Source organism: Dryobates pubescens, chromosome 39 (assembly GCF_014839835.1).
Source record: "Dryobates pubescens isolate bDryPub1 chromosome 39, bDryPub1.pri, whole genome shotgun sequence".
Taxonomy (NCBI): Eukaryota; Metazoa; Chordata; class Aves; order Piciformes; family Picidae; genus Dryobates; species Dryobates pubescens.
Window position 1 is genome coordinate 72,689 of NC_071650.1, and position 23,126 is coordinate 95,814.

The window sequence follows — 23,126 nt, forward strand, 5'->3', positions numbered from 1 at the left end:
TCCGCAAGTTGGGGACCCCCTTCTCAGGACCCCAACCCTATAAGGGGCCCCCCCCCCGTCCCCCCTCCCCCCAATAAATAAAACTTCTTCCCTCCCGGGTGATGCTTCGGAGGGGGAGCGGGGGGGGCTGTGGGGAGGGGGGGTATGAGGGGCTGGGGGGGGGCTATGGGGCGGAGCGGGAGGGGTTATGGGGGGAGGGGCTGGGGGGGGCAATGGGGGAGTGGGAGGGGCAATGGGGAGGGCTATGAGGGCAGCAGGAGGAGCTATGGGGGGGGGGGGGGCGTGCCGCAGGGTCCCCCCTGTATAAAAGTGGGGCGCGGAGGGTGTCCCCCCCGGAGCCATGGCGGCGCTGCTGCTGCTGGGGGCGCTGCTGCTGCTGCCGCTGCTGCTGCTGCTGCGGGGCTGCGCCGCGGCCGGGGGCGCCGCGGGGAGCTCCGTGCGCAGCCTGCCCGGGGGAGCGCTGCACCTGCTGCACCGCCAGGGGGCGCTGCACCTGCACCGCCTGGCGCTCAGGCACGGCCCCGTCCTGCGCATGCGCCTGGGGGGGCGCGGTGAGTGGGGGGGGGGGGGGGGGAGCGTGGGGAGGGCGGACCGCTGGGGACCCCCGCACTGATCCTCTGGGTCCCCCAAACCCACCCCCTGAACCCCCTCAAACTGACCCCTTGGACCCCCCCCCCCCCCCTCCCCCAAACCGACCTCCTGACACCCCCAAACTGACCCCGGGGACCCCCCGAGGCTGACCCCGCGACCCCCGAAGCGACTCCCTGACCACCTCCGCCCGAAACTGACCTGAGGCCCCTCCCAGCTGACCCCCTGGGACCCCCCAAAACTGACCCCATAGACCCCCCTCACACTGACCCCGGGAACCCCTGAAGTGACCCCCTGGGACCCCTGAAACTGACCCCCTGCTCACCTCCCAACGGACCCCTTGGACGCCCCCAAAACCAACACCCTGAACCCCCCCCAAACTAAACCCCTGAGAGCCTTAAACTGGCCCTTGGGACCCCCTCAAACTGACCCCCCCCCCCCAAACTCACCCCATGCCCCCCCCATATGCGCCCCCCGACCCCCTGCACCCCTCCCAGAACTATCCCCTCTGACCCTCCCGGGCCCCCCCAGCTCTGCCCCGGGCTCCCCCAGTTTTTCCCCCTCTCCCCATCCCAGCCCCACTTCTCCCCTCCCACGCCCCCTCCCCTCTTTGCCCTCCCTTCTTGGGGTCCCCTCCCAGTGTTGGGGCTCCCCCCCGCCCCCTCTTCTTATCTCTGCCCCCCAGAGGTGCTGGTGCTGAGCTCGGTGGGCGCCATCCGGGAGGCGCTGGCCAGGCACTGGGGGGATTGGCTGGGGAGACCCCCGAGCTACCTGGGTACGGGGTGGGCTGGGGGGAGGGCTTCCCGGGGGGCAGTGGGCTGCTAGGAGGCTTCTGGGGGGGTCCCTGGGGGGCGGACTCTGAGGGGTCTCTGCGTGCTGGGGAGAGTCTCTGAGGGGTCAATAGGTTTTTTTTTGGGGGGGGGTCTCTGATGGGTCCCTGGGGGGGGTCCCCGAGTGCTGGCGAGGGTTTCTGAAGGGTCCTTGGGTACCGGAGAGGGTTCTAGGGAGTCCCGGGCGGGGGTCAGTTGGTACTGGGGGGGACTCTGAGGGGTCAGTAGGTCTTTGGGGGGGGGTCTCTGAAGGGTCCTTGGGTGCTGGGGGCGTTCTAGGGGGTCCCTGAGGGGTTCAGTTAGGGCTGGGGGGTGGTCTTTGAGGGGTCCCTGAGTGCTGGGGGATTCTAGAGGGTCCCTGGATCCTGGAGGGGGTCTCGGGGGGGTCAATGGGTTCCGGGGGGGGGGGGGGGTGTCCCCAGGACATCTCTGACCCCTGTGTCCCCCCCCCCGACCCCCCAAAGGGTCTCTGGTGTCGCGGGGGGGCCGGGACCTGGCCCTGGGCCCCCCCACCCCCAGCTGGCGCCGGCAGCGAGGGGCGGCCCGGGGGGCGCTGGCCAGGGCCGGGGGCAGGCTGCGACCCCTCCTCAGGCAGCAGGCAGAGGCTCTCTGCCAGGTACCCCCCCGGGCACCCCGGAGCCTCCTGAAGGGACCCCAAAACCCCCTCCTGACCCCCTAGGGAACCCCAGAGCCTCCTTAACTGACCCCCAAACCCCCCCTGGGAGACCCCAACCCCCTCCAGACCCCTCAGGACACCCCAAAACTCCCTCATAGTCCCCAAATGCCACCCTCAGGGCACCCTGAAACCTCCTTAAGTGACCCCAAACCTCACCTAGGGGACCCCAACCCCCGTCCTTACCCCACAGGGTACCCCAAGACATCCTTAAGCGACCCTGAAACCTCCCTGGGAGACCCCAAAACCCCCTCCTGACATCCCAGGACACCCCAAAAACTCCTTAGGTGACCCCAAACACCCCCCCCGGGGTACCCCAAGCTCCCTCCTGACCCCTCAGGGCACCCCAAGACCTTCACAGAGTTCCCAAACACCACCCCCAGGCACCCCAAAGCCTCACCTGAGGTAACCCCAAACCCTCCTCCTGACCCCCCAGCACCCCCCAGAACTCCCTAGTCCCCAAACACCTCCTCCAGGACACCCCAAAACCCCAATAAAGGACCCCCTGAAGATCCCCAACCCCACCAGGGATCCCCAAGTACCCCCTTGGGGGACTCCAATCCCCCCTTTAGGGCCCCCCACCAAACCCCTCTGCCCACCCAGGAGCTGCAGTCCCACGGGGGGGCTCCCCTGGACCCCTTTGAGATCTTCTCCTTCCACAGCTGCAGCACCATTGGCCGCCTGCTCTTCGGGGACATGGTGGGGACAGGGCCCCCCCGGGGGGGGCGCACCCCCAAAACCCTGGGGGAGACCCAGGATGGGGGGGTGGGACCCAGGAGGCTCCGGGAAGGGCATCCCCAAAACGTTTGGAGGGAGGAGAGCTCAGAAGGGCAATGGGGGGCAAGAGGGTGGGGGGGGAGGGGGGAGGAAAGAGTTTTGGGGGGGGGGGCCCAAGAGTGTTAGGGAGACCTAAGTGTTTGGGGGAACCCCAAGAGTTCAAGGGGGGAGGGGGGTGTGGAGGAGCTTTTGGGAGGTTCAGAAGCTTTGGGGAGGGGGACAAGAAGTTGTTTGGGGGGTGGTGGGGGGCAGGAGTTCGGGGGGGGGGGGGGTCCAAGAGGTCTGGGGGAACCCAAGAGGCTTAGGGTGTGGGCAATAGTTTTGGGGGTGCCAAGAGATCTGGGGGGCAGGACTTTTGGGGGAGGGGGCAAGAGGTCTGGGGGGGCCCAGGAGTTCTAGGGGGACCCGAGAGTCTGGGGCGAGAGATCTGGGGGGGGGGCAGGAGGTTTTTTGGGGGGTGAGGGGCAAGGGGTTTTGGGGGAACCAAGAGTTTTGGGGGTGGCTCTAGTTTTGGGGGTGCCAAGAGGTCGGGGGGGGGGGGCAGGAGTTTCAGGGTGCCCTCTGCGCGCCAGGGGCAGGCTGTGGGGGCACCCAGCCATGTATTTGTTTTGGGGGGGGGGGTCCCCAGACGCCCCCCGAGGAGGAGCTGCGGAGCTTCTCTCGCTGCCTGCTGCAGCTGCTGGAGGTTTGGGGCCGCAGCAGCGTTCGGGTCCTGGACCTCATCCCTGCGCTGCGGGTGGGGCTGGGGACACCGCGGGGGGGTGCCGGGGGGGCTGGGGAGGCGCTCTAGGGACTGTGGGGGCTCGGGGGGTAGTAAGGGTATGAGGGGGTTGGTAAGGGGCTGGAGGGGGGGGCTGGGGGGGTATGGGGCTGGCGGTCTGAGACGGGCTGGGGGGGCTATAGGGGTGGGGTTATGGGGGCTATAAGGGGGGCTGTAGGGGCGGGGTGAGGGGGGCATGGTGGGGAGAGCCCTGTAGGGGTTTGGGGGCTACAGGAGTGGGGGTGGGGGGGTGGGAACTGCGGTGTCTCTGGGGGGGGGAAGAGGCTGGAGGGGGGGTAGGGCTGGGGGGGCTCTGGGGGTGGGAGATGATAGGGGCGGGGGGCTAGAGGGGCTGGGGGGTGGCTAGAGGGGCTAGAAGGAGCTTGGGGAGGGGGGCTCCACAGGGCCCTGGGGGCTGGGGGGTCCCTGGTGGGCTCAGGCTCGCCCCTCCCCCCCCAGGTGCTCCCCAACCCTGGGCTGCGGCAGCTGCTGCGCCTGGTGCAGCTCAGGGACAGCTTCGTGGAGACCCAGATCCGGAGACACGAGGTGGGGGGTGGGGGTGGGGGGCAGGAGCTGGGGCGGGGCACAGGGGGTCGGGAGGGAGGGGTGGTCACGAGGGCTTGGGGGGAATGAAGGAGTTTGGGGGGAGGGGGTGGCATAGGGGTTGACCCAGAGCGTTAAGGGGGGGCAAAAGGGGGCACAGGGGGTCCGGGGGAGCCACAGGGGTTCAGGGGGACCCATTTGGGGGCTGGGGGCACAGGGAGTGAGTGGGACACAGAGGTAACAGGGGGGGCCCAGGAGCTTGGAGTGGGGCAGGGGGGGTGGTCACAGGGGTTCAGGGCACACAGCCCCCTGTGGATGGGGTGGAGGTCAGTCCCTGCTGCCCCCTGCAGGAGTGCCCATCCCCCCCCTCGGACACGGTGCTGGCAGCGCTGCAGGGGAGGGACCCCAGCGTCCAGGGGGGTCCCCTGAGCCCCCCCCGGCTGCACATGACCTTGGTTGACCTCTTCATCGGCGGCACCGAGACCACAGCCACAGCCCTCACCTGGGCTGTGGCCTTCCTGCTGCACCGCCCCGAGGTGCCACACGGGGGCGCCCCAACCCCTGCCCACAGCGCCCCGAGGCCACGCAGGTGGTCCCCAAGGGGTCCTACGTCCCCCCCAAACCCCTGTCCCATGTACCCCCTACATCTCCCTCCCTGTGGCCATCCTCAGCCTCCCGCTGCACTTCCCCAAGGTGCCACACGGGGGCGCCCCAACCCCACGTCCACACAACTCTGCACAAGGCCACGCAGGTGGTCCCCGGGGGGTCCCCTGTGTGTGTGTCCCAATCCATATCCCCCTCCCTCTGGCTGCTGCCTTCCTGCTGCACTTCACTGGGGTACCACAGAGGGGCGCCCCAGCCCCCGTAGCCCCCTGACCCTGTCCCCAAGGGCCCCTCGGTGTCCCTCTATGCTCCTTCTGTGCCCCCTCTGTGGCCTCTGTGCCCCCTCGCTACTCCCCCTCCCCATGCCCTCTCTGTGCCCTCTCTGTGCCCTCTCTGTGCCCGCTGTGACCTCGCTGTGCCCTGTGCCAGCTGCAGGACCAGCTGAGGGCAGAGCTGTGGCAGGAGCTGGGCCCCTCAGGCCCCCCCGAGCTGGGGGGCTCCGGGCGCCTGCCCCTGCTGCAGGCAACCATCGCCGAGACCCTGCGGCTGCGGCCCCCTGCGCCCCTGGCACTGCCACACTGCGCCTGCCGCCACACCAGGTACCCCCCAGCACCCTCATCGCCCACCAGGACCTCCCAGCACCCCCAGCGGGGACCAGTGGAGACCAATAGGGACCAGCACAGAGCAGTAGGGACCAGTAAGGACCAGGAGGGGGCAGTATGGACTAATGGAGACTAGTAGAGCCAGTACAGACCAGTGTGGGCCAGTAAGGACCAGTAGGGACCAGTAGGAGCCAATAGCAGGGACCACTACAGAGCACCACAGACCAATATGGAGCAGTGGGGACCAGTAGGGCCCAGAATGGGCCAGTAGAGATGAGTGGGGGGCCAGTAGGAGCCAGTAAAGACCAGTAGGGGGCAGTAGGGACCAGTATAGCCCAGTAGGAGCCAGTATGGACTAGTGGAGACTAGTAGGGCCCAGTACAGACCTGTAGGAGTCAGTGTGGACTAGTAGGGGCCAGTAGGAACCAGTAAGGACCAGTAGGAACCAGTAAGGACCAGTATGGACCAGGAGAGGCCAGTGCAGACCAGTGTGGGCCAGTGGGGGGACCAGCAGGGACCAGTAGAATAGAACAGAATCAGCCAGGTTGGAAAAGGCCTTTGAGATGATCAGGTCCAGCCTCTCACCCAGCAGCATCTGATCAGCTGAACCACGGCAGCAAGCGCCCCAGCCAGGCTCTGCAGACCAGCAGGGACCAGGACAGAGGAGCAGGGGCGGCCTGGGGACCAGTAAGGGCCAGCAGGAACTGGTAGGGAGCAGTAAGGAGCAGTATGGATCAGTAGGGCCAGGAGAGTCCAACAGGGGGCAGTAGGGACCAGTAAGTCCCAAGAGGTTCTAATAGGTCTCGGTATGACTCCCAGTATGGCCCCAGTAGGCTCCAGCAGGTCCCAGTATGGCCACAGTTGGCTCCAGCAGGTCCCAGTATGGCCCCAGTAAGCTCCCAGTATAGCCCCAGTAAGCTCCAGCTGGTCCCAGTATGGCCCCAGCTGGTCCCAGTATGGCCCCAGTAAGCTCCCAGTATAGCCCCAGTAAGCTCCAGCTGGTCCCAGTATGGCTCCAGCTGGTCCCAGTATGGCCCCAGTAAGCTCCCAGTATAGCCCCAGTAGGCTCCAGCTGGTCCCAGTATGGCCCCAGCTGGTCCCAGTATGGCCCCAGCTGGTCCCAGTATGGCCCCAGTAAGCTCCCAGTATAGCCCCAGTAAGCTCCAGCTGGTCCCAGTATGGCCCCAGCTGGTCCCAGTAGGGCCACAGTAAGCTCCCAGTATAGCCCCAGTAAGCTCCAGCAGGTCCCAGTATGGCCCCAGTAAGCTCCCAGTATAGCCCCAGTAAGCTCCAGCTGGTCCCAGTATGGCCCCAGCTGGTCCCAGTAAGCTCCCAGTATAGCCCCAGTAGGCTCCAGCTGGTCCCAGTATGGCCCCAGCTGGTCCCAGTAGGGCCACAGTAAGCTCCCAGTATAGCCCCAGTAGGCTCCAGCTGGTCCCAGTATGGCCCCAGCTGGTCCCAGTAGGGCCACAGTAAGCTCCCAGTATAGCCCCAGTAGGCTCCAGCTGGTCCCAGTATGGCCCCAGCTGGTCCCAGCATGGCCCCAGTAAGCTCCCAGTATAGCCCCAGTAGGCTCCAGCATGTCCCAGCCTGGCCCCAGCAGCTCCCAGTCCATCCCAGTCCCCCCCTGTCCCCCCAGCCTCGGGGGCTGTCCGGTCCCAGCCGGCTCCATCCTGATCCCCAACCTGCTGGCTGCCCACCGGGACCCCCAGAGCTGGCAGCGTCCGGACGACTTCCTGCCCGGTACGGACTGCCCCCCACCCCTCCCCCCCCCCCCGGCACCCCCAGCTCCTGGCACCCCCACAGAAAATCTTGCCCACGCCCCCCCAAACAGAAGCCCCCAAATGGGACCCTTCCAAACAGGATCCCCCAACTCCTGGGACCCCTTGAACCGGACCCCCCCCAACTCCTGGGACCCCCTGAAGAGGAACCCCCTCCAATGGGACCCCCCCAATGGGGTTCCCTCCCCCAGTGGAACTCCCTAAATGGGACTTGCCCACAACTCCTGGGACCCCCCCCAATATCTGATACCCCCCCCCCAAATCGTGTGACACCCCCCCCCCCCGAATGGGACTCCCCCAATGGGACGCCCCCCATGGGAGCCCAAATCTTGGGACACCCCCAGATGGGAGCCACCCCAACTCCTGCTACCCCACAACCCCTGGACCCCCCCCCGCCAATACCTCTCTGTCCCCTGTGCCCCCCTGCCCGCTGTGCCCTCCTGTGGCCCACTCACCCCCGTGCCCCTCTGTGTCCCCCCGAGCCCCCAATCCCCTCTGCACCCTGACCCCTGTGCCCCCCGACCCCTACCTGTGCCCTCTGTGTCCCCCGTGCCCCCTCTGTGCCCCCTCTGCCCCACTCACCCCCCTGTGCCCCCCGTGCCCCCCGCCCCGCTGAGCCCCGTGCCCGCTGTGCCCGCAGAGCGCTTCCTGTGCGCGGAGGCTCCGGGCAGGGCTCCGCTGCTGCCGTTCGGCTGCGGCGCCCGGGCGTGCCCGGGGGAGGCTGTGGCCAGGGCGGAGCTGGCAGCGTTCCTGGGGCAGCTCCTGCGCCGCTTCCGCCTGGTGCCGGCCGTGCCCGGGGCGCTGCCGCGGCTGGACGGGGGCTCGGCTGGCACCGTCCTGCGCTGCCCTCCCTTCCGCGTCCGGCTGCTGCCCTGCGCCGCCCCCGCTGGAGCGGTGCCCCCCAGCCTGACCACTGCCCCCGCCAGTGCAACCAGTGCCCCCCAGCCTGACCAGCGCCCCCCCAGTGCAACCAGTGCCCTCGCAGTCTGACCAGTGCCCCCCAGCCTGACCAGCGCCCCCCAGCCTGACCAGCGCCCCCCCAGTGCAACCAGTGCCCCCCAGCCTGACCAGCGCCCCCCCAGTGCAACCAGTGCCCTCGCAGTCTGACCAGTGCCCCCCCAGTGCAACCAGTGCCCCCCAGCCTGACCAGCGCCCCCTAGCCTGACCGGTGCCCCCCCCAGTGCAACCAGTGCCCCCCAGCCTGACCAGCGCCCCCCCAGTGCAACCAGTGCCCTCGCAGTCTGACCAGTGCCCCCTAGCCTGACCGGTGCCCCCCAGCCTGACCAGCGCCCCCCCAGTGCAACCAGTGCCCCCCAGCCTGACCAGTGTCCCCCAAGTGCAACCAGTGCCCTCACAGCCTGACCAGTGCCCCCTAGCCTGACCGGTGCCCCCCAGCCTGACCAGCGCCCCCCCAGTGCAACCAGTGCCCCCCCAGTGCAACCAGTGCCCTCGCAGTCTGACCAGTGCCCCCCCAGTGCAACCAGTGCCCTCGCAGTCTGACCAGTGCCCCCCAGCCTGACCAGCGCCCCCCCAGTGCAACCAGTGCCAGTATGGCCCCAGTAAGCCCCCAGCAGCCCCCAGTATGGCCCCAGTAAGCCCCCAGCAGCCCCCAGTATGGCCCCAGTAAGCCCCCAGCCCCCAGCTCTGCTCTCCTCTCGGGCAGGAGGTTCCCAGCAGCTTTTATTGTCCCCCAATAAACTCTGCGCCCCCCCCAGCCGCCCCCTCCCCAGTCTCTGCCTCCCCCCCCCCCTCAGGGGCTCTGTGGCCGCAGCTTCAGCTCCGTGAAGGGCAGGGAGACCCCAAAGCCTTTCCAGGGGAACCAGGTGATGCCCTGGGGGGGAGGGGGGGTGTCAGCCTGCAGTGCCCACGGGCACCCCACGGCACCCTGCAGACCCCCAGGGGTACCCCGGACCCTCCCACACCCCCCCCATAGACCCCCACCCCCAAGACCCCCGCCCTGCCCCCCCATCCCCACAGAACCTCATCCCCCCCACTCCTCATTCCCCCGCAGCCCCCCACGCCCCCCACATCCCCTCCCCACTCCATGCACTCCCCACTCCATCCCCATCCCCCCATATCGCACAACCCCCACCCCCCATCCTCCTCCACGCCCCCACCCCCTGCCTCCCACCCCCATCCCACCCCTTCCTCACTCCTCCCCATCTCCTCCCCGCCACTCCCACATCCCCCCCGCACCCCCCAAAGAGGCCACAGAGCAGGCAGCCCTCCCCCACTCCCTAGCCCCCCCCCAACCCCCCATCCCCCCCGCTGCCCCTGCCGGCCCCCCCGCGCCGTGCCTGGTGCTGGGTGGGGGTCCCGTAGCGGCCGTTCAGGTTGGCGTAGTGGCAGTTCCGGTACCACCAGGCTCCCGTGTAGGCGACGGCGCAGGGCCGGGGGCGGCCGTGGGGGTCGCGGTCCCGCGTGGAGAAGGGGCTGCCGGCGTGGTAGGAGAGCGCATCCCCTGCGGGACAGACCCCCTGTGGGCTAGGGGACACACAGGCAGCCCCCACCAGGGACCACCCTTCCCCCCCCCCCCGCCAGGGACCTTCCTTCCCCTTCCTCCATGGGCCAGAGACCCTTCAGGACCCTCCCCCCTCAGGGACCCTCTCCCAGGGACCCTCACATGGTTCCAAGAACTGTGACCTCCCCCTGCCTAGAAACCACCAGGAACCCCCAAGACCCCCAAGTCATCCCCCAAGACGCCTTCAGGACCCACCCAGCCAACCCCCCCCTCCCTTATAGCCCCCCCTCCCCTATAGCCCCCCCTCCCCTATAGCCCCCCTCCCCAAGAACCACCAAGACCTCTCCCCCCCTAAGGATCCTCTTCATGGGCCAAGGGATGCCCTGAAGCTGCTCCAGGACCCCCCCGGGCCCCCCCAGGCCCCCCAGGACCCCTTCAAAGCATCTCTCCAGGACCTATTGGGACCCCCAAGAACCATCCCCCACCCTCCGTGGGCCAAGAGACCCCCAGGGTCCCCCCCTAGGACCTCCTTCATGGACCAAGGACCCCCCTAAAACCCCTCCAGGACCTTTCAGGACCCCTCCAGGGACCTCCAAGAATCTCCCCAGGGTCCCCCCCATGGACCAAGAGCCCCCCAGGACCCCTCCAAGACCTATCAGGACCCCCAAAAAGGTTCCGTCCAGGGGCCAAGAGACCCCCAGTGTGCCCCCCTAGGACCCCCTCTATGCATCCCCCCGGGGTCCCCCCGGGGCCCCGCCGCCCCCCGGTACCGGCAGTGCCGCGGTAGGCGCCGAGGCTCAGCCTGAAGTGCTCCTCGGGGCCGCCGACGGCGAAGTCTCGGTACCGGGCGAAGGCTTCCTCGTCGGCGGTGCGCAGCTCCACGCGTAGCTCCGTGGGGGTCTCGGCCGTCAGGGCGTGCAGGGCCTCGTTCCCTGCCACGCGTGTCCGTGTCCGGCCGCCGCCCACACGTCCGGACCCTCCCCCCCTTTCTCCTGCTGCTCGCACCCCCGAGCCCCCCGTGGGGGCTCCTCCAGGCTCCTGGGTACCTGCCCGGCTCCCCCCCCAGGACCACCCCAGACCCGAGTTCCACCCTGGTCACCCACCCAAGTGGCCCCTCAGACCCCTGGGTGCCCCCCATGCCCTTGGGTGCCCCCCGACAGCTTAGGTGCCCCCCAGGCTCCTTGGTCACCCCCCCCCCCAGACCCTTGGGTGCCCCTCACACCCCCTGGGTGCCCCCCACGCCCTTGGGTGCCCCCTGACAGCTTAGGTGTCCCCCAGGCTCCTTGGTCACCCCCCACCCCCCACGCCCTTGGGTGCCCCCAGACCCCTCAGGTGCCCCCAGAGCCCTTTGTCATCCCCCACACCCATGGGTGCCCTACTCAGACCCTTTCTTGGAGCCCCCTCCCCCCGCCCTCTCCCCCAGCTGTGCTCCTGAGTCCCTCCCGACCCCCTGCCCATCCCTAAGCTGCTGGCGAACCCCCAAGCCGCCGGTGTCCCCCAACCCCCCACTCCCCTCCTTCCCCAGCCTGCCCCCGCCCCCGGGGGGTCCTCACCGAGCCAGAACTCGCCACTGACGTTGCCGAAGCCCCGGGCGTAGTCCTCCCACCCCCGCCAGAAATCGGTGCTCCCATCCTGGCGGCGCTGGAACACCTTGGGGGGGGGGAGAGGGTGGGGTTGAGGGGGTGGATGTCCAACAGAGACCCCCAAGAGTCCCACCCTATGACCCAGGACCCCCCAAGACCTCTCCAGGAACCTCTGAGATTCTCCCCAGGGTCCCCCCATAGACCAAGAGCCCCCCGGGAGCCCCCCAAGACCTATCAGAGCCCCCCAGAACCATCCCCCCACCCTCCAGGGGCCAAGAGACCCCCAGGACCTCCTCCCCAACAACTCTCCCATCTCCCACCCGACCTTCTCAAGAGCCCCCAGCGTTCCCCAGGGTCCCCCACTGGCCCCTCAGGACCCTCAGGTGCCCTCCCCCTGCTCCTACTGCCTCTCATTTCCACTCCCCATAGCCCCCCAGTCCCTCCCAGTTGCCCCCCGTGCCCACCAGCCAGCCACCGCCGTCGGTCTCCATGTCACAGAAGACAGTCAGGGGCCTGTGGGGGTCGCCCCCGAGGAAGATGAGGCTCTGGCGGGAGGGGCCAGGACCATTGAGCTGCTCCTCGGCGCAGTCCCGCGGGTGGGGGTGGGGCAGAGGAGCTGCGGGGGGGGAGGGGACACAGAGGTGGGGGGTGTGACACCCCAATGTCACCCTAGGGACCAATGGGGACACAGCTGCCCCCCACCCATACACCCAGCAACCCCCAGACCCAGGGGCTGAGGGCATTGCATGCTCCCCACTCAGGAGACCCCCACCCTGGGACCCTCCACCCTGGAACCCCCCCTAAAGAACCCAGCAGCCCCTCAAACCCAGGGCTTCAGGCCACTGCATTCCCCCCACCCAAGAACCCCCCCACCCTAGGACCCCCCACCAAAGGACCCAGCACTCCCAGGGGCTCAGGTGTCTGGGTCCCCCCCACCCATGGACTTAGGAGCCCAGGTGCCCCCCACCCAAGACCCCCCCACCTCAGGACCCAGGTGATCAGGTGCCCTCCTCCCCCCCCCGAAGGCAGCTGATTGGCTCACGAGTGACAAAGGTGACCTCCAATGGGGTGGGGGGGGTGTCCCCCCCCCGTCCCCACAGCTGCACCCCATAATGCCCTGACGGCTCCAGGCCCCATAGGTGCTGCGAGGTGGCCTCGGGGGGCAGCCTCAGCGTCTGGAGGGGGGAGATTGGGGCATACTCAGGAGATATTGGGGTGCCCTGGGTGGTACTGTGGTCCCCAGGGAGTGGTGGGGTCCCATGAGTGATATTGGGGTCCCCGAGGGGATATTGGGGTCCCACAAGTGATACTGGGGGCTGTGTGTTGTTGGGGTCCTCCCAGGTGCCACTGGGGTCTCTGGGGCCTCAGTGGGGTCCCCTGGGTGTTATTGGGATCTCAGAGTGGGGAGCCCTGGGGGGGCCCAGTAGCGATCTGGGGGTACACCTGGGGGCTGTTGGGGTTCCCAAGGGGTTGGTGGCGTCCCTGGGGTGGGTATTGGGGTCCCCAGGGTGACTCGAGGGTCCCAAGGTGACTGGGGGGGGGTTGGGTACCTTCTGGGGGCCTCCTGGGGGCCCATAGATGAGGTCATAGCCGTTGGGGGGCACACTGGGGGGCACCCAATGCAGCAGGGCACTGCGGGGCCACACGGTGCCCACCCAGAGCGTCCCTGAGGCACCTGCGTGGGGCAGAAGCTGGGCTGCTGACACCCCCCAGAGCCTGGCAGCACCCCAGGGACAGCTCCCCAGGGGGCAACCAGACAGCCAAGCACACAGCCATCAAGAACCAAGCACTGATCACCAACCACCGACCATCAACCACTGACCATTGACCATCAACCACCGACCATTGACCATCAACCACCGACCATTGACCAACAACCACCGACCACCAACTACTGACCACCAACAGTCAACCACCAACTATCAACCACCGACCACAGAGCATCGACCACTGACCATAGACCACCAACCACCAACCACCTACCATGGACCATCAACCACCGACCACCAACCACTGACCTTCGACCACCAATCATCAAACACCGACCACCTACCATCGACCATCAACCACTGACCACCAACCACTGACCATCGACCATTGAGCACCAACCTGAGCCTGCACATGGACCACTGGCCATGAGCTCATCAAACTGCCAATCCATCTACCCATCATCCATCCCCCACCCATCCTTCTCTAACCTCCCATCTCCATCCCTCCCTCCTTACTTCCCTCCCTCCCTCCATTCATCTCCATCCCTCCCTCTACCCTTTCACCCACCTAACACTCCCTGCTGTTGGTCACCCATCCCATGCCCACAACCTTGTTAGCACCCAACAGATCCTCCTGGGCTTCATGTTACTCAAGACACCAGGAAGGGCCTTGCCCAGCTCCTGCCACCACCCCAATGCCAGCCCCCAGAGGGTACAGAGCAGTATCCCAGAGCCACCCTCACCTGTGGCAGCATCAGTAGAGACAGGGCCCAGCTGTTTGCGGCCCCACAGCCCGTAGAGGTTGAACTTGTAGCGGCGGGACGGGGACAGGCCAGGCACGGTCAGCGTGCGGGAACCCCCGTCCACGGGCAGCACCTGGGGCTGGCCTTGGCCGTCCCTGTACTGCACCGTGAAGGAGTCAAAGCTGCCCTCGGGGACGCTCCACTCCAGCTGCACGGACTCAGGGGTGATGTGAGTGGCCATCAGCTCGCCCAGCCGGGGAGGGAACAATTGGTCCTCGCTTTGTGGAGCTGGGGCTGCAGTGGAGAGGGGACAGACCAGGTCAGAAACTTCAGCTCAGCCATCCACAGCATCCAACCAGTAACCAACCAAATATTCCTCTCACCAACCAACTACCCATCATCCATCCATCCATCCTTCCTTCCTTCCATCCATCCATCATCAATCCATCCATCCATCATCCATCCATCATCCATCCATCCATTCATCCTTCCATCCATCCATCATCCATCCATCCTTCCTTCCATCCATCATCCATCCATCCATCCATCCATCCATCCATCCTTCCTTCCATCCATCCATCATCAATCCATCCATCCATCATCCATCCATCATCCATCCATCCATTCATCCTTCCATCCATCCATCATCCATCCATCCTTCCTTCCATCCATCATCCATCCATCATCCATCCATCCATTCATCCTTCCATCCATCCATCATCCATCCATCCTTTCTTCCATCCATCCGTCATCCATCCATCCATCCATCCATCCATCTGTCATCCATCCCTCCATCCACCCATCCAACAGATGCCCTTCCACCACCCTCCCCACCATCCCTCCACCCTTGCCTTTTCCCATCCTTCCAACCGTCCCAACCCCAGGCAGTGCCCATGGGGCTGTTCCACTTCCACACAAGCCCAAAAGGACAGCCTGGGCCTTGCCCCAGCTCATGGCACCCTGCCACACAGTGCCCAGAGGAGGCATGGACAGGTCCTGCAGAGCTCCTCACCTGTCATGGTGTCCAGGAAGATTGGACCAACCCTGTTCTGCCCCAGCACTCCGTACAGGTAGAAAATGTAGCGGTGGGACGGGGCCAGCCCCGGCACCATCACCGTGCGGGAGCCACCATCCACCAGGAGGGACTCAGGCTGGCCTTGGGCATCCCTGTACTGCACTGTGAAGGAGTCAAAGCTGCCCCTGGGGACACTCCACTCCAGCTGCATGGACTGAGGAGTGACCTGGGAGGCCTTCAGCTCGCCCAGGGTTGGCTGAGATGTTGGTTCCTCATCTTCTGGAACTGGAGCTGCAAGAGAGCAGATACAACACAGGATGGCAGCTTCCATGTGCCTGTCCATACACACATCCATCCTTCCATCCATCCCTCCATCCATTCATCCCTCCACCCCTCCATCCATTCATCCCTCCCTCTGTGGCAATGCATCCAAAACCCCTCCTCACCCTGCAGAATGGGGATGGGGCTGAAGATCAGAAAGTGTGGAAAGAGGGAAAGGAGGAAGGCACTTCCCCACCTTCCCAGGCTGTGTCAGCTGACACCCGGGCCCCTTCCCCCCAGTCACATCTCAGGAGCAGACCTCTGGCCCAGCACAAGCCTGGGCAATGCAGAACCTGATGCTGAACAGTTTCTTGCCCTTTTTTGGCATGTGGAATATCATAGAATGGTCCAGGCCAGAAGGGACCTCCGAAGCTCATCCAGCCCAAACCTCTCTGCAGTCACCTGGGACATCCCCAACTAGTTCAGGCTGCCCAGGGCCTCATCCAGCCTCACCTTGAACATCTCCAGGGAAGGGGATTCAGCCACCTCCCTGAGCAACCTGTTCCAGTGTTCCACCACCCTCACAGTGCAGAACTTCTTCCTGATACCCAATCTAAATCTCCCCTTCTCTAGTTTGAAGCCATTGCCTCTTGTCCTGTCACCACAGGCCCTTGCAAACAGTCTCTCTGCAGCCTTCCTGTAGCTCCCCTCAGGTACTAGCAGGCTGCTATTAGGTCTCCCTGGAACCTTCTCTTCTGCAGGCTGAACACCCCCAGCTCCCTCAGCCTGTGCTTGTAGCAGAGGTGCTCCAACACCCTGCTCATTCTCATGGCCACCTCTGGACCCTCTCTATACAATCTGTGGTGACTGCAACACATTTGGGCCAGGAGCTGATATAAAATGAGTTTGCTAGACAGCACTGAGGCTCTTCCTGGGATTTTCTCCCCTGTGCATGTGGACCACACATGGCAAACCAGAAGGATTCTTTGAGGAACCAGAGACACCAAGAGGACTACGTGCAACTGGAACCAGCCTTGTGAGTATATTTGGCACCTCCCTGAGTCTCCAGGGGATGCCTTCTCCTCTCAGCAGGGGCAGTGTACTGGTCTTGGGTTCTACCATTTTCCAAGCTCTGATCTTTAACTATCTGTACTCTGTTCCTGTGCTCTGGGAGACATTGTGCAACCAAGCAGCCAACCTGAAAAGAATATCTTTCCAAATGTGGGTCTAAGTTATGCAGGTGGAGGGATTTCTAAATTAGTAAAAGAATTTCTATGCTTATTAACTCCCCCCCCCGGGTGCCCCTTTGCTCACAGCACTGATGGTGCAGCGGGCAGCAGGGCGCCCAGTGGCACAGCATCTCCTTAGCCTCGGATGGGAAATCAAAGCTGTTGGTTTGGAATGGACTAAGGAAAACTGGAATCAAATGGGACTCATTTTACAGAAATTAGAAGCAAATACCACAGAGCTTTGCTGTGAGCCAGCAACTGAACAAGTAATTATAATCCTGGGATCCTGTTTAATTCAGCCACAGACACAGTCAAAAAAGTTCCAGAAAGAGTCACAGGAACAATTAAAAACCTTTCAGAGAGGACCTGAGGACAAGATTCAGTATTTGGGAAAGGAACTAAACCCTGAAAAGATACAAACCAAGAGACTGTGGGAAATGCTGGCAAAGCAAAGCAAAGAGTAAATCCACCCCTCCCTCTATCTATCCCTCCCTCCATGCATCCCTCATCCATCCATCATCCATCCATCTCTCCCTCTATCCATCCCTGATCCATCCATCATTCATCCACCCCTCCTCCTTTGATACCTCCATTCTTCCTTCCCTCCGTCTCTCCCTCCATCACTATAACCTTTCATTCAAGCAATACCTCACTGGTACTCTCCCATCCCATCACCCACAGCCAGGATTGCACCCAAGAGATCTTCTCAGTTCCCTCATGACTCAAGAGACCAGGAAGAGCTTTGCCCCACCTCCTGCCACCAGCCCAAACTGGGCAACTAAAGGGGACAGAGAAGCGCCCCACAGCCACCCTCACCAGTGGCAGCGTCGGTGGAGATGGGGCCCAGCCGTTTGAGAAGAAGGAGGAGCAGGGGAGGAAGAGGAGGAGGAAGAGGAGACAGTAATGAGGAATGTGAAGAAGAGGAGGAAGAGGAGGAGGCTGCTGCCATTCCTGCCTGCCTTCATCTGGAACTCCAAGCATCCAGACCGAGAGAGAGCCAAACCCAGGAGATGCAGCAGGGGCCTGTGGCTGCCCTCACCTGTGGCAGCGTCGGTGGAGACAGGGCCCAGGCGTTTGCGGCCCCACAGCCCGTAGAGGTTGAACTTGTAGCGGCGGGACGGGGACAGGCCAGGCACGGTCAGCGTGCGGGAACCCCCGTCCACGGGCAGCACCTGGGGCTGGCCTTGGCCATCCCTGTACTGCACCGTGAAGGAGTCAAAGCTGCCCTCGGGGACGCTCCACTCCAGCTGCACGGACTCCGGGGTGATGTGAGTGGCCCTCAGCTCGCCCAGGATTGGCTGCTGTGTTGGTTCCTCATCTTCTGGAGCTGGAGCTGATACAGAAGGGAAACAATGCAGGATGTAAACTTCCACAAGCCAGGCTGTCCATCCATCTCTGCAGTCCCATCTACACACCTCTGTGACAGCACTCATCCAATCCGATGGCTGGATCTCTGTAGTCCACCCATCTCTCAAACCAAACTTCAGAACATCCCTTCAACCAAGTGAGAAAACCGGCAGCAGCCAACATGCATCCATCAAATCATCCCCCCATCATGCCTCTATCCATGATCCATCCATCAAGTCACCCACCCATCCATCATCTATTCATCCATCATCATCCATCCATCCATCCATCCATCTGTCCATCCATCTTCCAGCCTTCAGCTGATGTCTATGTCCAGGCTACTCATTTCCATCCATCCATCCCAGTACACCTCTATGTCTGTGACCCAACAGTCCCCAACCAAGAACCACTCCATAATCATCCATCCATCCATCCATCCATCCATCCATCCATCGTTATCCATCCATCTCCCAGCCTCCAGCTTATGTCTCTTTCCAGGCTCCACTCCACCATCCATCCAACCCAATGCTCCTCTGTGCCTGTAAGCCAACATTCCCCAAGCAAGATGCTGTACAGAGGATGAGAAGTACTAGGAATGGGAAGAGCAATGAGAAGAGGAGGTAGAGAAAATAAATGAAGAGAAAGTGGAGTGGAACAGGAGGATGAGATGGAGGAAAAATAGAAGAGGAGGAGGAAAAGGGAAGAGAGGAAGAAATTTCAGAAGGACTTGAGAAGAAGGAAGAGCAGGGGAGGAAGAGGAGGAGGAAGAGGAGACAGTAATGAGGAATGTGATGAAGAAGAGGAAGAGGAGGAGGCTGCTGCCATTCCTGCCTGCCTTCATCTGGGACTCCAAGCATCCAGACAGAGAGAGAGCCAAACCCAGGAGATGCAGCTGGGGCCTGTGGCTGCCCTCACCTGTGGCAGCGTCGGTGGAGACGGGGCCCAGGCGTTTGCGGCCCCACAGCCCGTAGAGGTTGAACTTGTAGCGGCGGGACGGGGACAGGCCAGGCACGGTCAGCGTGCGGGAACCCCCGTCCACGGGCAGCACCTGGGGCTGGCCTTGGCCATCCCTGTACTGCACCGTGAAGGAGTCAAAGCTGCCCTCGGGGACGCTCCACTCCAGCTGCACGGACTCGGGGGTGATGTGAGTGGCCCTCAGCTCGCCCAGGGTAGGCTTGGATGTTGGTTCCTCATCTTCTGGAGCTGGAGCTGATACAGAAGGGAAACAAAGCAGGATGTAAACTTCCACGAGCCAGGCTGTCCATCCATCTCTGCAGTCCCGTCTACACACCTCTGTGACAGCACTCATCCAATCAGAAGGCTGGATCTCTGTAGTCCACCCATCTCTCAAACCAAACTTCAGAACATCCCTTCTACCAAGTGAGAAAACAGGCAGCAGCCAACATGCATCCATCAAATCATCCCCCCATCATGACTCTATCCATGATCCATCCATCAAATCATCCACCCATCCATCATCTATTCATCCATCGTAATCCATCCATCCATCCATCCATCTTCCATCCTTCAGCTGATGTCTATGTCCAGGCTACTCATTGCCATCCATCCATCCCAGTACACCTCTATGTCTGTGACCCTAACAGTCCCCAACCAAGAACCACTCCATAATCATCCATCCATCCATCCATCCATCCATCCATCATCATCCATCCATCTCCCAGCCTCCAGCTCATGTCTTTTTCCAGGCTCCACTCCACCATCCATCCAACCCAATGCTCCTCTGTGCCTGTGAACCAACGTTCCCCACGCAACAAGCTCTACATGGGATGAGAAGTACTAGGAATGGGAAGAGCGATGAGGAGAGGATGAAGAGAAAATAAATGAAGGGGAAATTGCAGGCAAAGAGGAGGATGAGATGTAGGAAAAATAGAAGATGAGGGGGAAAAGGTAAGAGAGGAAGACATTTCAGAAGGACTTGAGAAGAAGGTACAGCAGGGGAGGAAGAAGAGGGGGAAGAGGATACAGTAATGAGGAATGTGAAGAAGAAGACGAAGAGGAGGAGGCTGTTGCCATTCCTGCCTGCCTTCATCTGGAACTCCAAGCATCCAGACAGAGAGAGAGCCAAACCCAGGAGATGCAGCAGGGGCCTGTGTCTGGCTCACCTGTGGCAGCGTCGGTGGAGACAGGGCCCAGCTGTTTGCGGCCCCACAGCCCATAGAGGTTGAACTTGTAGCGGCGGGACGGGGACAGGCCAGGCACGGTCAGCGTGCGGGAACCCCCGTCCACGGGCAGCACCTGGGGCTGGCCTTGGCCATCCCTGTACTGCACCGTGAAGGAGTCAAAGCTGCCCTCGGGGACGCTCCACTCCAGCTGCACGGACTCGGGGGTGATGTGAGTGGCCCTCAGCTCGCCCAGGGTAGGCTTGGATGTTGGTTCCTCATCTTCTGGAGCTGGAGCTGATACAGAAGGGAAACAATGCAGGATGTAAATTTCCATGAGCCAGGCTGTCCATCCATCTCTCCAGTCCCATCTACACACATATGTGACAGCACCCAACCAATCAGAAGGCTGGATCTCTGTAGTCCACCCATCTCTCAAACCAAACTTCAGAACATCCATTCAACCAAGTGAGAAAACAGGCAGCAGCCAACATGCATCCATCAAAGCATCCCCCATCATGGCTCTATCCATGATCCATCCAGCAAATCATCCACCCATCCATCATCTATTCATCCATCATCATCCATCCATCCATCCATCTTCCATCCTTCAGCTGATGTCTATGTCCAGGCTACTCATTGCCATCCATCCATCCCAGTACACCTCTATGTCTGTGACCCAACAGTCCCCAACCAAGAACCACTCCATAATCATCCATCCATCCATCCATCCATCCATCCATCATTATCCATCCATTTCCCAGCCTCCAGCTCATGTCTCTTTCCAGGCTCCACTCCACCATCCATCCAACCCAATGCTCCTCTGTGCCTGCGACCCAACATTCCCCAAGGAACACGCTCTACAGAGGATGAGAAGTACTAGGAATGAGAAGAGCAATGAGAAGAGGAGGTAGAGAAAATAAATGAAGAGAAAGTGGAGTGGAACAGGAGGATGAGATGGAGGAAAAATAGAAGAGGCGGAGGAAAAGGGAAGAGAGGAAGACATTTCAGAAGGACTTGAGAAGAAGGTACAGCAGGGGAGGAAGAGGAGGAGGAAGAGGAGACAGTAATGAGGAATGTGATGAAGAAGAGTATTCAGTATTAAGTATCACCAAGGTTGGAAGAGACCTCAAAGATCATCGAGTCCAACCTGTCACCACAGACCCCATGACTAGAGTAGGGAGGACAATAGTGCCCACTGCAGGCTTGAACTCACAAGCTTCCCATTAAGGGTCTTATGTGCTACCAACTGAGCCACACCACAGGCCAAGAGGAAGAGGAGCAGCCTGCTGCCATTCCTGCCTGCCTTCATCTGGAACTCCAAGCATCCAGACAGAGAGAGAGCCAAACCCAGGAGATGCAGCAGGGGCCTGTGGCTGCCCTCACCTGTGGCAGCGTCGGTGGAGACGGGGCCCAGGCGTTTGCGGCCCCACAGCCCGTAGAGGTTGAACTTGTAGCGGCGGGACGGGGACAGGCCAGGCACGGTCAGCGTGCGGGAACCCCCGTCCACGGGCAGCACCTGGGGCTGGCCTTGGCCATCCCTGTACTGCACCGTGAAGGAGTCAAAGCTGCCCTCGGGGACGCTCCACTCCAGCTGCACAGACTCCGGGGTGATGTGAGTGGCCCTCAGCTCGCCCAGGGTAGGCTTGGGTGTTGGTTCCTCATCTTCTGGAGCTGGAGCTGATACAGAAGGGAAACAATGCAGGATGTAAACTTCCACAAGCCAGGCTGTCCATCCATCTCTGCAGTCCCATCTACACACCTCTGTGACAGCACTCATCCAATCCGATGGCTGGATCTCTGTAGTCCACCCATCTCTCAAACCAAACGTCAGAACATCATTTCAACCAAGTGAGAAAACAGGCAGCGGCAAACATGCATCCATCAAATCATCCCCCCATCATGCCTCTATCCATGATCCATCCATCAAATCATCCACCCATCCATCATCTATTCATCCATCATCATCCATCCATCCATCCATCCATCCATCCATCTTCCAGCCTTCAGCTGATGTCTATGTCCAGGCTACTCATTTCCATCCATCCATCCCAGTACACCTCTATGTCTGTGACCCAACAGTCCCCAACCAAGAACCACTCCATAATCATCCATCCATCCATCCATCCATCCATCCATCCATCCATCCATCCATCCATCATTATCCATCCATCTCCCAGCCTCCAGCTTATGTCTCTTTCCAGGCTCCACTCCACCATCCATCCAACCCAATGCTCCTCTGTGCCTGTAAGCCAACATTCCCCAAGCAAGATGTTGTACAGAGGATGAGAAGTACTAGGAATGGGAAGAGCAATGACAAGAGGAGGTAGAGAAAATAAATGAAGAGAAAGTGGAGTGGAACAGGAGGATGAGATGGAGGAAAAATAGAAGAGGAGGAGGAAAAGGGAAGAGAGGAAGAAATTTCAGAAGGACTTGAGAAGAAGAAAGAGCAGGGGAGGAAGAGGAGGAGGAAGAGGAGACAGTAATGAGGAATGTGATGAAGAAGAGGAAGAGGAGCAGCCTGCTGCCATTCCTGCCTGCCTTCATCTGGAACTCCAAGCATCCAGACAGAGAGAGAGCCAAACCCAGGAGATGCAGCTGGGGCCTGTGGCTGCCCTCACCTGTGGCAGCGTCGGTGGAGACGGGGCCCAGGCGTTTGCGGCCCCACAGCCCGTAGAGGTTGAACTTGTAGCGGCGGGACGGGGACAGGCCAGGCACGGTCAGCGTGCGGGAACCCCCGTCCACGGGCAGCACCTGGGGCTGGCCTTGGCCATCCCTGTACTGCACCGTGAAGGAGTCAAAGCTGCCCTCGGGGACGCTCCACTCCAGCTGCACAGACTCGGGGGTGATGTCAGTGGCCCTCAGCTCGCCCAGGATTGGCTGCTGTGTTGGTTCCTCATCTTCTGGAGCTGGAGCTGATACAGAAGGGAAACAAAGCAGGATGTAAACTTCCACGAGCCAGGCTGTCCATCCATCTCTGCAGTCCCGTCTACACACCTCTGTGACAGCACTCATCCAATCAGAAGGCTGGATCTCTGTAGTCCACCCATCTCTCAAACCAAACTTCAGAACATCCCTTCAACCAAGTGAGAAAACAGGCAGCAGCCAACATGCATCCATCAAATCATCCCCCCATCATGACTCTATCCATGATCCATCCATCAAATCATCCACCCATCCATCATCTATTCATCCATCATCATCCATCCATCCATCCATCTTCCATCCTTCAGCTGATGTCTATATCCAGGCTACTCATTGCCATCCATCCATCCCAGTACACCTCTATGTCTGTGACCCTAACAGTCCCCAACCAAGAACCACTCCATAATCATCCATCCATCCATCCATCCATCCATCATCATCCATCCATCTCCCAGCCTCCAGCTCATGTCTTTTTCCAGGCTCCACTCCACCATCCATCCAACCCAATGCTCCTCTGTGCCTGTGAACCAACGTTCCCCACGCAACAAGCTCTACATGGGATGAGAAGTACTAGGA

At 62.1% G+C, this 23,126-nt stretch overlaps 2 protein-coding genes across 2 annotated transcripts in view; one reads left to right on the forward strand and one right to left on the reverse strand.

Moving 5' to 3' along the window:
• Positions 1-340: 340 nt before the first annotated feature.
• LOC128899048 (steroid 21-hydroxylase) lies at positions 341-8,147 on the forward strand. Its single transcript, XM_054177178.1, has 11 exons — positions 341-357; positions 445-551; positions 1,274-1,363; positions 1,883-2,034; positions 2,695-2,790; positions 3,497-3,604; positions 4,088-4,174; positions 4,522-4,707; positions 5,204-5,373; positions 7,016-7,119; positions 7,798-8,147. The coding sequence occupies exons 1-11, from the start codon at positions 341-343 to the stop codon at positions 8,145-8,147; spliced, it is 1,467 nt and encodes a 488-aa protein (XP_054033153.1).
• A 719-nt stretch (positions 8,148-8,866) lies between these two features.
• The window catches only part of LOC128899049 (tenascin-X-like), a 37,543-nt gene continuing 23,283 nt past the window's right edge, over positions 8,867-23,126 (reverse strand). Inside the window, exons 23-34 of the mRNA XM_054177180.1 lie at positions 22,247-22,534; positions 21,012-21,305; positions 19,629-19,922; positions 18,421-18,714; positions 17,198-17,491; positions 12,752-12,876; positions 12,244-12,376; positions 11,666-11,817; positions 11,172-11,268; positions 10,389-10,550; positions 9,455-9,618; positions 8,867-8,988 (exon numbers count right to left, since the gene is read on the reverse strand). Coding sequence (XP_054033155.1) covers positions 8,908-8,988; positions 9,455-9,618; positions 10,389-10,550; positions 11,172-11,268; positions 11,666-11,817; positions 12,244-12,376; positions 12,752-12,876; positions 17,198-17,491; positions 18,421-18,714; positions 19,629-19,922; positions 21,012-21,305; positions 22,247-22,534 — 2,378 coding nt within the window. The 3' untranslated portion in view covers positions 8,867-8,907. The remainder of the gene's footprint in view (positions 8,989-9,454; positions 9,619-10,388; positions 10,551-11,171; positions 11,269-11,665; positions 11,818-12,243; positions 12,377-12,751; positions 12,877-17,197; positions 17,492-18,420; positions 18,715-19,628; positions 19,923-21,011; positions 21,306-22,246; positions 22,535-23,126) is intronic.